The 12,635-nt window shown below is 42.4% G+C and overlaps 1 protein-coding gene across 3 annotated transcripts in view; it reads right to left on the minus strand.

Moving 5' to 3' along the window:
- Positions 1–12,635, minus strand: part of ADGRF5 (adhesion G protein-coupled receptor F5) — a 45,692-nt gene that overhangs the window by 8,107 nt on the left and 24,950 nt on the right. For all 3 annotated transcript variants that reach the window (XM_075049005.1, XM_075049004.1, XM_075049006.1), the window contains 11 exons: positions 12,249–12,428; positions 9,729–9,856; positions 9,189–9,247; positions 8,408–8,550; positions 7,421–7,633; positions 5,909–6,142; positions 4,294–4,458; positions 3,941–4,159; positions 3,458–3,676; positions 2,106–2,258; positions 656–852 (listed from right to left, as the gene is read on the minus strand). In XM_075049005.1, coding sequence (XP_074905106.1) covers positions 656–852; positions 2,106–2,258; positions 3,458–3,676; positions 3,941–4,159; positions 4,294–4,458; positions 5,909–6,142; positions 7,421–7,633; positions 8,408–8,550; positions 9,189–9,247; positions 9,729–9,856; positions 12,249–12,428 — 1,910 coding nt within the window. The remainder of the gene's footprint in view (positions 1–655; positions 853–2,105; positions 2,259–3,457; positions 3,677–3,940; positions 4,160–4,293; positions 4,459–5,908; positions 6,143–7,420; positions 7,634–8,407; positions 8,551–9,188; positions 9,248–9,728; positions 9,857–12,248; positions 12,429–12,635) is intronic.

Consider the following 12,635-nt stretch of genomic DNA (forward strand, 5'->3'; position numbering starts at 1 on the left):
CCTTGCTGCGCCTAATTTACTAAAATAAACATCGTAAGCATTTGATGAAAGAAAGATAATTGTTCTCACCTAACCTCACTGAGAGAAGGGTGACTCTGGATGGTTTGTAGAAGTGAAGAGCGCTATGACAGGATACTTAGGCTGAAAACCGAGCCCCAGCACCCTTCTGTGAAGCATGGCAGCTGATGGGGCATGCTAAACAGGGCCTGGGTCTGAGGTTGGGCAGTCGCACAGAGTTGTTCCTATTGCACCCTTGTTAGCATATTCCGTAGCGTGCTTTGGGCTTGTGTCAACTAGCGTTCACCGAGGCAACGCCGGAGCATGGTTCAGGGAGCACTCCAGGCCAGCGACTGCTCCCGCTGGACACTATGAATAAGGTCCCCTTGTCCGGGGGAGAGAGCGTTTCGTGTGTATGGGCATTAACCATGCAGTGCCACATGCCTTCTGGGCCAGAGAAGGGGACCTAGCCTCTTTCACTGACTTGTGTAGGTATAGCCAATCATTCTTTATATCTTTTAAAAGATAGTTTTAATTAAATATTTGATTTTTTAATGCTTCATATGTTTTAGATTATGTTAAGCAAAAAACCACCCAACAGTTTTTGCTCTCTCCTACTCACCCCCACCCCAACCTCTAGAAAACTCATAAATGTTACCTCGGCCTCAGTCAGCAGTTTGCTTATTGTTTCAGACAGGCAGTCATTCCTTGCAAGTTTCCATTCCTTGTTGGAGCACTTGTAAGTTACATTGCCTCGGGTGCCTGAATAATCTGAATTATTTAACATACACGGCATTATTAACGTGGCCCCTTCTACTCCAATGCCAAGGCTGTCTGAGCAGGAAACTTCCTTACCTGTATTGAGAAAGACACAGAGGCAGAAAACTAAGAAGCAGGGAGATATAATTTACCGTCATCAAACCTGTGAGCTCCTGAAGTTTAGAGGTCTTTAAATTAGTTAGGATTTCAGCTTACTGTCTTCATTAATTATGACCTTTCAGGATGTGGATGTCTTGCACTCCCAATTTTTTGGAATCATGAAATTAAAAAGGAAATCGAATGAAGCCCCTTGTTTTTGAGTACTGAATCAAATCAACAAACCAATAACCACAGTTTCAGGATTTGTCTGTTAGATTACAGGGTTAGGGGGGGAGTGGGATTATATTGACCACTATGTGAACAGTAATTCACACAAAGTTTATTCTGCTAAGGGACTCAGTGCTGCTGTAGCACTAATAGGAAATTCATTAAGACCTTGATAGTAAGGCCTCAACACCTTTTTGATGAACAGTCAGTCTTGCTAATTGGCTTTCATTGTGTTAGTCATATCAGTACGTATCTGCTGACTAAAGTAAATAAAATGGCTGCATATTTATTGCCTAAGAGAGTGAAATCTGGCCAGATACAGTGATTCAACAGTAGGCAACGCTACCATGGAAAAACCAAAATTTCTGCGTTATGGGGATGTCCAACATTTCTTTCTTTCCAATTTCCAATAAGGAGCTGAACTATCCAAACTCTGGTCAGAACTAAACATCAAAACTGGATTTAGCAATGTTGAATTCTAATTACCCAGCATTTCCTGCAGAGCTGACTGGAAGTTGGGTCTGCCCAGGTTTCTGCAACACCTCATGGAGGTTGCCATTCTGGTGTTTAAAGTGGATATGTTCTCCCACAGGCTGACCTCCTCAGCTAAGATGCCTTCTTCCTGAGGCACCACAATCTTTTATCCTTGCTAAATTGTTGGTGCAAGCTGGGAGCTGCATGCCCACATTTCAACACAGAAGATGAAGCTCTTGGTGGTGCAGGCTGCACCAGAAGGAAGTAGGGACAGAAGATGACTGAACTATAACTGCTCGAGAACATACTGGGGCCACCGTCAAATACAGTGAAGACAAAGTATCTTGTCTATTTATTTTTTAAAATTACAGTAAAATTGGTATTTTCCTCTGTATTTCAAAATTTCCTGTCAAAAAAGGAGACAAAAATTCTTGGCTAACAAAAACTGCTCCGGTTAGGTGTCACCAGCGATAAATTTGTGGCATCTGATTTAACAAAGATACTGGGATTTCCTATTTCACAGCCTTAAATAGTAACTTTTTTCTTACCAGGTATCAGGTGCAGAGTTATATTTTCACTGTTCACTTGCTGTCCAATGCGGTTCATAAACTTGCAATATGCTATGAGCTTTTTCTCTTTGCTGCATTCTATTTCTGTGTAATTGTGCACGTAGCAATTAAAATCTCCTTTTAAATTTTTCCCTGTATGGAAGGATTTAGATAGGTTAACACAGATTTGGGGTCAATCAGCTAGCAGAGAGCAGAAAGCTTCTGCAAAACTTTCTTTTCTGTGGGTCCTAGAGAAAAAAACTTCCTTTGTGGAAAAAACTTCATTCTGTATGCTGATCTCTGTCTCTTACTCCCCACTTAACAAATCTCCTGGCAGCTGCTGCGTGATCAGTACCTTTTCAATTACTGGTGTATGAGCAAATCCTGCCCAAACCCTCTTTTACTGTGCAGGAACCAAAATTTGCTTTAGAAACCATTTTGAAGAATACTCTTCCTGCTTCTGCTTCTACCACAGGCATTTCATTTAGGCTAGGATACTTTTTTGCTGTTCTTATATGGTTCTTTTGAACCCAGGATCTGTACCACGCTCCCATTGCTTTTCAGTATGCGTGTGCCTGAGGGTCCCTGACTGCAACCTCTTCCAACGAGATCTTGGCATTTTTCTTAGCAGCTGAAGGACCCCTCAGTCTCCACCTGCTTTACACTTCAGGCTGTTGGTTTTGCACTCCTGCGTGTTTTCTGAGTTAGTTTAGGTGGCTCTTCTTTGCTTTTTTCAAATTAACTCTTTCGTAGCCCACTCGAAAACTTCTAGTATATAAAAACATGCCAGGGAAGCTGCAGAACTGCCGTAAATTTAAAGTCATGGAAGCCTAGGCTTTTGTGCTGTTGAAGATATGTTACCTGTATCCTTGAAGAAAATAGAATAGTTTTTTGAATTGCATTCTTAATGTGTTATTATACATTTTTCATGAATTAGTGGATCATCTTCTTCCGTAATGTTTCCTTGATACTGAGTTCAAGAAAGTGGCAGAGTGGAAGATAAAAGCAAATAAATGGAGATCAGCAATTTCTAATCTGAACAATGATGAGGGTGCTCACGTCTCACTGCCTGGCAAGGCAAACCAAACATTGAATTTACCTATTATGTATTTATCACTACAGCAGTGACTTCAGTTGCTCTTCTATTAATCTCAGCCATGCTGCCCAGGCATAGCAACCATCCTAAAACTAGTCCATTACCCTTTTTTTACACTCTTAGAAGTACTTGTGGGTTGTCATAATAGCAGTAAGTATGAATTGGTTACACAGATCTAACTGAAAACAAACCCCCCCAGGGACTGGGTTGTGACACATAGCGCAACTAGTGATTCCGCGAGTTTGTTGTTTCTTACCAAATTCAGATTTATTTTCTTGAACCACAAATGTAACATCGTAATTTTCCGTGGTGTTAGCACTTATGCAGCACTCGAGGGCTTGTTGTACTTTGCACGGTATCGATGCTGCAATGGGTTTTATCAGGATGTTCTGCTTCGGAGGCAAGGGAATAACCTCGATTGTCACATTGGCAGAACTCGCCAAGTACTTCTGGAAGAAGGTGCAGATGTAGGTGCCTGAAAGAAGTGACACAAAACCTCGTGTTTCTGTTAACAGAAGTGCTCCTCAGCTTTTGCATGGTCATGAGCCCTAATACCAAACAAGTACAGTGTTGTTGGCAGCATCATGTCTTGCTGTCCTCCAGCAGTTATGATTTTAACTCTTTTTTTTTTATTTACTGTGGTCAGGCTTCACAGTGATTTGCTGGGCTAGGGATGCTGTAAATTATCTGGTATGGAGATTCATTGCCTTTGTAGCTAATACAAACCAGGTTCACTCACCGTTCCAGTCCTGTGTGGCAGCCTGCACTGTGAGCACAGACATGGCTGGAATTTTGCTATTCTCGATGCACGTATCACAGTCCACTGTTTTTGTTTCATTTTCAGACTGGATTTTCCAACTGATACTGTCGTAATTGCGCACATCACTTTTACACGTTAGATTGAATCGATATCCCTCAGAAACGGATGAGTTTATATTTGAAGATATTGTTACGCTGGCTGAGACAACACAAGATAAATTTCATATTATTGAGAGTCACTTGTTATAATCATTTGCTTGCAAATGACACGTGCCACAGAAGCCACTTAGCGTTAAAGAGCTGATGGTCTGTTACGTGCTGCCTGACTCTTACCTGCCCGGAGGTACGTTACGCTGATGTTTTGACTGTGCCTGGCACCATGTCCAGTCCGCAGCTCACATGTATATGTTGTCACTGTACCTGACATGTCAGGTGGGCATACCGACTCATTGATGTTGAGCTTGTATTCAGTGCAGTTTTCACTGAAGCTGGAGACTCCTAGAGAGAAAGAAACATTCTTTGAAGGGCTACAGATGTCCAAAAATACATGGGCTCTGGAAAGCACAAACAATCACTCTAGCTAAGGAAAACCTTGTGGGTTTGTATGTAACCTTTGACAGCATGGCACTTTTAACTCATCATTGCTGAAGTTCATTCACACCCTTTCCTCTGGCAACACTCACAGGGGTTTCCCAAAGGCCTGAAGATGGCTATCAGCACAGTGCTGGGCACTTACTGCCAAAACCAGTCTGAGACCAACAACATTGCTTGGATACCTCAGGAAAAGCCAAAATGGAGAGTATTCTGGTTCAGCCTAACCCCATTATCTACGATATTTAGGATAAGTAAGGTAAGTAAAACAGAGGTAAATACTGCAGATTTTAATGTCATCTTATTTTGAAATAAACATTTGGAGATACTGACAGTCATTCAACTTTAAATCTGAAGAGTGTTGGTTTAGCCATAAAAGGAAAACCCCACTAAAGTTGTCTCACACTGCAGCTGAATGTGCATCTGGCGTGAGAGCAGAGTTCCTGGGGGAAAGCCTGGCCACAGGGAATCAAGGGCAGAACAGCTCATTACAGCAGACCAGGATCACCCCTGTCTCTCCAAACACTGCTGCACACCCATAGCAGTCCTCTGTGGAAATGACTGTACACATAAGCTTTGAAGGTTTTCCTCTCATTTCGCTGTCCTGCTTTCTGCTAAATTTGATTTATAGCAAATGGTTAACAATAAACAGTTAAACCATACCCATAAAATATTAAGAGGGCAATAGACTGTTTATGACTGTGGTTGATAGACATTTATGAGCATTTCTATTGATGTTATTTTGTAACTCTTTGTAACACATTTACTTGGTGTTTTATTAACTCTTTATATTCATTTTATAAGTAAAGCCTTGTGGGATGCCACTGACTCAACTGGCATGTGTTGTATCACAAGTACAGGCGGAGAGGGAAACTGCGCACTCAGTATTTAGCTATGCAGCAGCTGTTTCAAAGTGCAGCACCTGCTTCTCTTGGTTGCCAAATCTCGGTATCAGGTACACAAAAGCTTTTTATACCCCAAGGGTGATTCTGGAGCTAGTAGTAGAGACTGATGCACTCATCCTTGCTTTCAAAACTAGACAATGAAGAAATAAGCTTTTTGGAAAAAGCTGGTATGACACTGGTCCAGCAGCTGTTTCCATCCAGGATGGCACAGTTTTAAGCATCCATGTATGCACAGTGCATGGAGATGCCCAGAATCCCACTGGCACCTGCACAACATATACGGAGTCTGTACCACGCTGTCCATCCATCCTTCATCCTTCCCACACACACACACCTTGGGAGCACACCCAGTATTCATCCTAGGATTTGGCCTTTGGGGTAGCCAGTTAGGAGGAGATCTTTGAAGAACAAACAAACCTAGCAGGTGAAAGACAATCTTTTGTTAATCATACCTGTAATATTGATTGTTCCATTTACTTTCCAGTCACCAGTAAGTGATGGTAAGCGTCTGTCAATACAGCAGGACAGCAGAAGACTGTTTGTCTGCATTTCAGGGCTGTTGCATACAACATCGGTGTCGTTTATGTTTGGAGTGATGTGTAGTGGAGAGACTGCTATTGGTTTTGTGGCCTTGTATATCAGTGTGTGAAAACGATTGCTGTTTGTGAAAGAGCACCCATAGGTACCTGTAAAGCATAGGCAATATCTTAGCATTGAGAACACGTTTCACTGGTTTTTTCCTCTACGTTTGGAGTTAGGAGCTGAGCCTACTTCCACACCTAGTTTTCCCATCTCCCTGCTCTGCAGTGGCTCTGCTACTTGCTAATCAAAATGTACCCTCAGGTCATCTGCACTATGCTTTCTGCAGACTCCTGGTGCCAAACGTATCCAGATTAGGCAGCTCCAGTGTTGATGGGTACTCGAGAAGAGACCAGTGCTCTGGGACTGAAATACTTAAAATCTGGCTGAGTTGGTGTTTTGGAGATCTGTGTATTGCCCATAGTCCACATGGCAGCAATATGTCATGGCAAGAATATAGACTGACTGTGCAAAAGGTTCCTACACAGAATGAATGAGAGAGAGGTGCCCAGGGTGGACTACACAAGAGCTGGCATTCTAAGTGTGAGCACATAGGCTGCTCAGAAGGTATCGCCAAAGGCAGCAGAGAAGTTATCAGCCACTTTCTCAGGCACTTGTCCCCTGGATGCAGCCAGGCTTTCTTTTGAAATCGGCAATCAGAGCTCCAAATTTCCTTCATACTTTAGGTATGTGGATTCCCCTTCCCCATTGTTGAGTAGGTCACTCGCATAGGAGAGGAGACACCAAGGTTCAGGGCATCCTTAGCCCCAAGAAGTTTGGACCCATGACTCCTACCTTGGCTATGTGTGCCCAAATACCTTGTCAGAGACTACCCTTTTTGAAGTTAAATGTAAAATTCATGGTCTAAAGAGAAGAACTGAATGAGAACTTGAGTCAAAGTTCTGATAATACATGATAATTCCCCTGATAACTCCTCCCAGCAAAATGCCACCAATTTAACTGCTTCTGGTTTTCAAAAAGCCCTAAACATGAACACATGGAAAACTGTAACTCCGAGCTCTAATTAGTTATGTTGGCAAAGGGGGCAAGGACCATCAAGGACAAATTCAACACAGCCTCAGATTACCACACCAAAAGGGTGGGAAGACCTCACAGCCATGTAGTCACTGCTGTCTCCTGAGATATGGCAGTGAAGCCTGGCACTGGGAAAATCCAGGCCTGTTTAGTCACTTCAGTCAGTTCACATCTTACTGGCAATGCCAGTCAGTATGTAGTTCATGAAAGAAAAAAAAAAAAGGAAAATTATGAGGAACAGTGTATTTTTCACATTTATTCTAGGAAAATGCAGTCACTGCATGCCTCTTTTTATAGAACTAGCCACACTAGAGACTTACATCTGCTGTTTTAACAATAGAAAATCATACCATTATCCTTCACTGTAACGTTGATAATTTCAAGAGTTGACCATGAGGTTTTTGTTGAAATATTTCTCTCTATCAAATACGGGAAGCCGGTTGAGATGATCTGATCACAGTAATACCAGGTCACATTCTGAGATGTTGAATTTATCTGACATGTCAGTCTTACTGTATCCCCTTCAAAAATGTCTACAGGACTCACAGTGAAGTTTGTTTGATCTGGGAAGACAAGGAGCAACATTCTGCATTATTGTCATTTCAGCTCACATCTATGTGGTATCTTTCATCTCGTGGGAATCCTAGGAGCTTCGCAACTAATATGTACCCAGCATCAGTTGCAGGTACTACTTCTAATACAAGCTATGCAATTTTCCCACAACATATTCTTCTGCTTCAGCCAAAGATGCCAGAAGGTTTTATGCAGAGAGCCAGAAATATTGTCACTGCCACTGCTTTCTAAGTAGATAAACTGGGAGGAGAAGCAACCAGGTTAAAATAACCCTCTGAGACAGAAAGTCCAGTGCTCAGTGCACTGAGAGTACAGCACCTCTGCGGCACTTGATCAAGCATTTCAATTGTAACTTACTGTCTAGCGGCAGCATGGAAAATGTGCCAAGGAAGCCAGAGGGAAGCTGCTGTCATGTAAACTGCAAGAGGTTTTGTGTTTTGTTTGAAGAAGTGGGAAGTGCTGGCAGCCTGATAAGCTAAGAGCTGTCTCAGTACTGGAGGTGACAGTCTCTCTCCCATGGAGAGGCTGCATCAGGGTTCAGTGGATTAGCTGGAAGGTTTTGGTTTTCCGTGGGAGGTGCTGCATGCATGGTCATCTCCTGTAAGTCCTCAGCTTTGGTGGCCCAGGATGAAATGGAACAGCCAGAGGAAGAAATGTTTTTTGAAGGTCTAGTACCAAATAATCAACAGTATAAGGCAGCTACATGTCTCAGGCTAGAAATACTAAAAGGTTGAAGGAAAATACTGAGAGAGCTGTAAACTTACCAGTTATTTTCGTTGTGAATGTAGCTTGGTCTAGCTGGTACGATGCATCTAGAAATTGTGGCACAATTTTGTTGGAATTTACTATCTGATCGAAGCTTGCTGCTCCTGCTTTTACTTCATAGTTCACAAAAACACTTCCAGGCCTAAACAGATACAAGAATGAGAGAAGCACCAGGATTAAATATCCTTGCATATTAGTAGTAGGCTTCGCAGGGCTCACCTGTGAAGGCTCCTGTTGTGACTCAAGACTTGTTCTGGTATAGAAAAAGGTTGTGCTACAGCTCTTCCCAAAGTAAGAACACCTTTACGTGACATGTCCTTCATCTGCTTTCTATTCCTAGTAAATTTCCCTTAGAAAATGTAAAATACATCTGCATTGAAATATGTGTGGACTTAAGTAATATCTCTTTTATCCAGATCCAACGTTATATCCAGAGTCAATGCACTAATTCGTCTTCCTGATGACCTGGGAGATGATGCTAGGTTTATTTACATCCTTTTCCCCTTTTGGGTGGAATTCAGTCTTTCCCACAAAAGGCTTTGATCCAGATGGAGATTGATTATGTTTCTTGGACTTTTGCACAGTAGTGAATTTTACCCACAATCCTATTTCCATGCTAATAGTTGGGCTTTCCTTTGCAGCTATTATACTGTTATTCAGTATGTATATATTGGGCATGGCTTCTAGCCAGAGTGAATGTAGTTTTTGCTGCTGAGTGTATCCTTGAGATGGGACAGAAAGATTTGTGTCTTCCAGGAAAAAATGAAATTGTTTACTTACCTGAAACCAGTTACTGTTGCTGATACAAAGCCTGGTAAACATCTGTAGCTAGCATTAAACTGTAAACAAAGACATATTACATGACATAAGTCCTCTGTATATTGCTCTGTATATTGCTCTAGCGTGCTTAAAACAGGAAACTCTCCATTCAACATTGATGGGAGTAAGGGCATGTAGCATACCTAATAGAATAGGCCTGGTGCTCTCCCCACTGTCACTGGGATAAATTTGTTTGATGGTTTCATTCTATGTGCACTCATGTGGATTTAAGCTGGCACCAATAACGTGATTTTTTTCATGCTTTGATGCAAAGATTCCTAAATACTTCCCTGTTGGCCATCATATTAAAATGAATGGGAATATTGTCATTGCCTTTCAATGGAGGTCAGCTTTAGCCCACTTTGTAGCTACCACTGCTGTATACTTCACAGCTCTGCAGAGAGACAGTGAGAGTGCACCCTATTTCCCAGACGCTCAGGGTAAATACCATATTTCTTAGAGGACTTTCAACCTTCAGAGGTGGAAAACAAAAGTCATTACCGCTTTTTCAAGGTCATCTTTGTAATTTTTGTATGATTCAGAAGAAGAATTCGTGAGATCATCCCAAAAGCTTTTGTTGAGCCTGACTGACATATTCATTATAATGGGCTCTCCCATACCACATAAGTCTGTAAGAAAAAACACAAAAATAAATGTAAAAATAATCAAAAGCAATGCTTACAAAGTGATTTCTTAGCTTTTTCTTCTAACTTAATCATAGAATCTCAGAATCATAGAATGATTTGAGTTGGGAGGGACATTTAAAGATTATCTAGTGCAACCTCCCTGCCACGGGGAGGGACTTCTAACCTGACCTTGAACAATTCCAATGATGGGACATCCACAACTTCTCTGGGCAACCTGTTCCAGTGTCTCACCATCCTCATCGTAAAAAATTTTTTTCCTTATGTCCAATCTAAATCTACCCTCTTTCAGTTTAAATCTCTTGCCCCCATCCTGTCACTACAGGGTCTAATAAAAAGTCTTTCTCCATCTTTCTTATAATCCCGCTTTAGGTATTGAAAGGCTGCAATAAGGTCTCACTGGAACTTCTCTTCTCCAGGCTGAACAACCCCAACTCTCCCAGCCTTTCCTCATAGCAGAGGTGCTCCAGCCTTCTGACCATTTTCATGACCCTCCTCTGGACCCGCTCCAACAGGTCTCTGTCTTTCTTGTGCTGAGGACCCCAGAGCTGGATGCAGTACTCCAGGTGGGGTGTCATGAGAGTGGAGTAGCAGGGAAGAATCACCTCCCTCGACCTGCTGGCCACCCTCCTTGTTCTGCAGCCCAGGATACTATTGGCTTTCTGAGCTGCAAACGCACATTGCAGGCTCATGTCCAATTTTGCATCTACCAGTACCCCCAAGTTCTTCTCCACAGGGCTGCTCTCAATCCATTCATCCCCCAGTCTGTATTGATACTGGGGATTGCCCCAACCCAGGTACATGACCTTGCACTTCACCTTGTTGAACTTCATGAGGTTCGCACAGTCCGTCTCCTTGAGCAGTCAAGATCCCCCTGGATGGCATCCCTTCCCTCTAGCAAATCAACTGCACCAATCAGCTTGGTGTCATCTGCAAACTTGCTGAGGGTGTACTCAGTCCCACTGTCTATGTCATTGATGAAGGTATTAAATAGCACAGTTCCTTGAGTGCACCACTCGTTATTTGCTTCCACTTGGACGTTGAGCCACTGACTATAACTCTTTGAACGTGGTCATCCAACCAGTTCTTTATCCATCTAACAGTACATCTGTCAAACCATATCTCTCCAATTCAGCAGCAAGGACAATGTAGGGGACTGTATCAAAGGCCTTACAGAAGTCTAGGTAGATGACATCCGTAGCTCTTCCCTTGTTCACTGATGCAGTCATTCCATTGTATAAGACCACTAGATTAGTCAGGTGCAATTTGCCCTTGGTGAAGTCATCCTAATTCTAAATCAAAAACTTACAACTTGTCAAGATTCATCTGTATGATAGGAAAGTTGGGATTCCTCTAGATTTCTATAGCTAATTTAGATGCCTGGCATCTGCTAAATATCTAGACTCCCTCTCCAGTTGATGCAAAGCTGTAGACACCTTCAGAAAGTGATACATTCAGGTGGTGACAGACAGCTTTCCTACAATGGTTGAATTGCTACATTGTTCCAGTTATAGAGTTTGGATGAGTAACTTTGACCAGATACTTAACTTTTACTAAGTGAAAGTTACACAGGATGAATCTCCACCTACGTTTCACTGAAAATAATGGAAAAATCCTCAATGACTTTGGTAGGGTAATATTCTGGGTGAAGACCCATCAATGGGCACAAAAGAATATAAAATGCTTAGAGAGACTCTGGAATTTTCTAAGTTGGGTCCATTTAAGGACATGTCCATACCTTGCAGTGGGGGAGCATTGTACCCAGGCCCTTGGACTTCTAAGGCATGTGGGACTTCCACATGGAAGAGATACTAGCTCTAGTCCTGGAAATAGTATAGCAGTATTGATGTGGGGGTGCCCTGTGATAAAAGCATTGCCTCTAAGTAGAGCTGATTAGAACAGGCATGCCGACAGCACTGGACTGCTTCCAGCTCTAGGGTTGCCTCTGGGTATCTCTGCCTGCTGCTCCATCACAAATTAGAGGTAGACTCTCATGGGGGTCTGTCTTGGATTGCAGAGACAACAGGTAGTGCTCCACCCCAGTGCTGTCAAGCCTTAGTGTCCAGTCATCAGTCAGGTTCCTAAACAGTCATGGGCACCTTGTCACAAGTCATGAAATAAAACCAAACAAAAGATACATGCTGGATTTTTTGTTGTTGTTGTTCCTTCTCTTCTATTGAGCACTATGGCACACTTTGGTCACATTTGTAAGTTCCTCTGTTGAAAATCTGATGAGATGAAATTTTCTTTGTTTAGTGGAAGCTGAAAATCCCAGAGGCATGCTGACGTGCTGCTTTATTACACCTTTAACACTATTCCACTTTCTAACCAGTATATGAGTTGTACAACAAAGAAGTTCAGCACTGTTTCTCCTTACCTTCAGTCTGAGGCTCACAGTAAGGCCTGAGAGAATGCTTTTCCATCACGTAGCTGCAGGGCAGGTTGGGTGCTAGGCTGACAGAAGGGCAGGTTATCAAGTCACTGCACAGTGTACTTGGCCAGGCATATCCATTTTCACAAGAACAACAGCTCTTGTTCTCATCGCTGGGCAGACAGACTAGTGTCAGAGAGAGAAATACTATGAGAATAGTAAGCAGGCATAACCTACTGCTTATTTACCCTGCTGTATCTTTACACCAGTGATCTCAACTAAATGTTGCCCTTCCTGTGAGTTCACTTGAATGATGCAACATGATGATCTGATGCTTTGCAAATCCTACTATACCAATAATAAATGACTAACCAGAAATGGGAACCAAACTGG

The sequence above is a fragment of the Buteo buteo genome, chromosome 17, assembly GCF_964188355.1.
Source record: "Buteo buteo chromosome 17, bButBut1.hap1.1, whole genome shotgun sequence".
In the NCBI taxonomy this organism is placed as follows: Eukaryota; Metazoa; Chordata; class Aves; order Accipitriformes; family Accipitridae; genus Buteo; species Buteo buteo.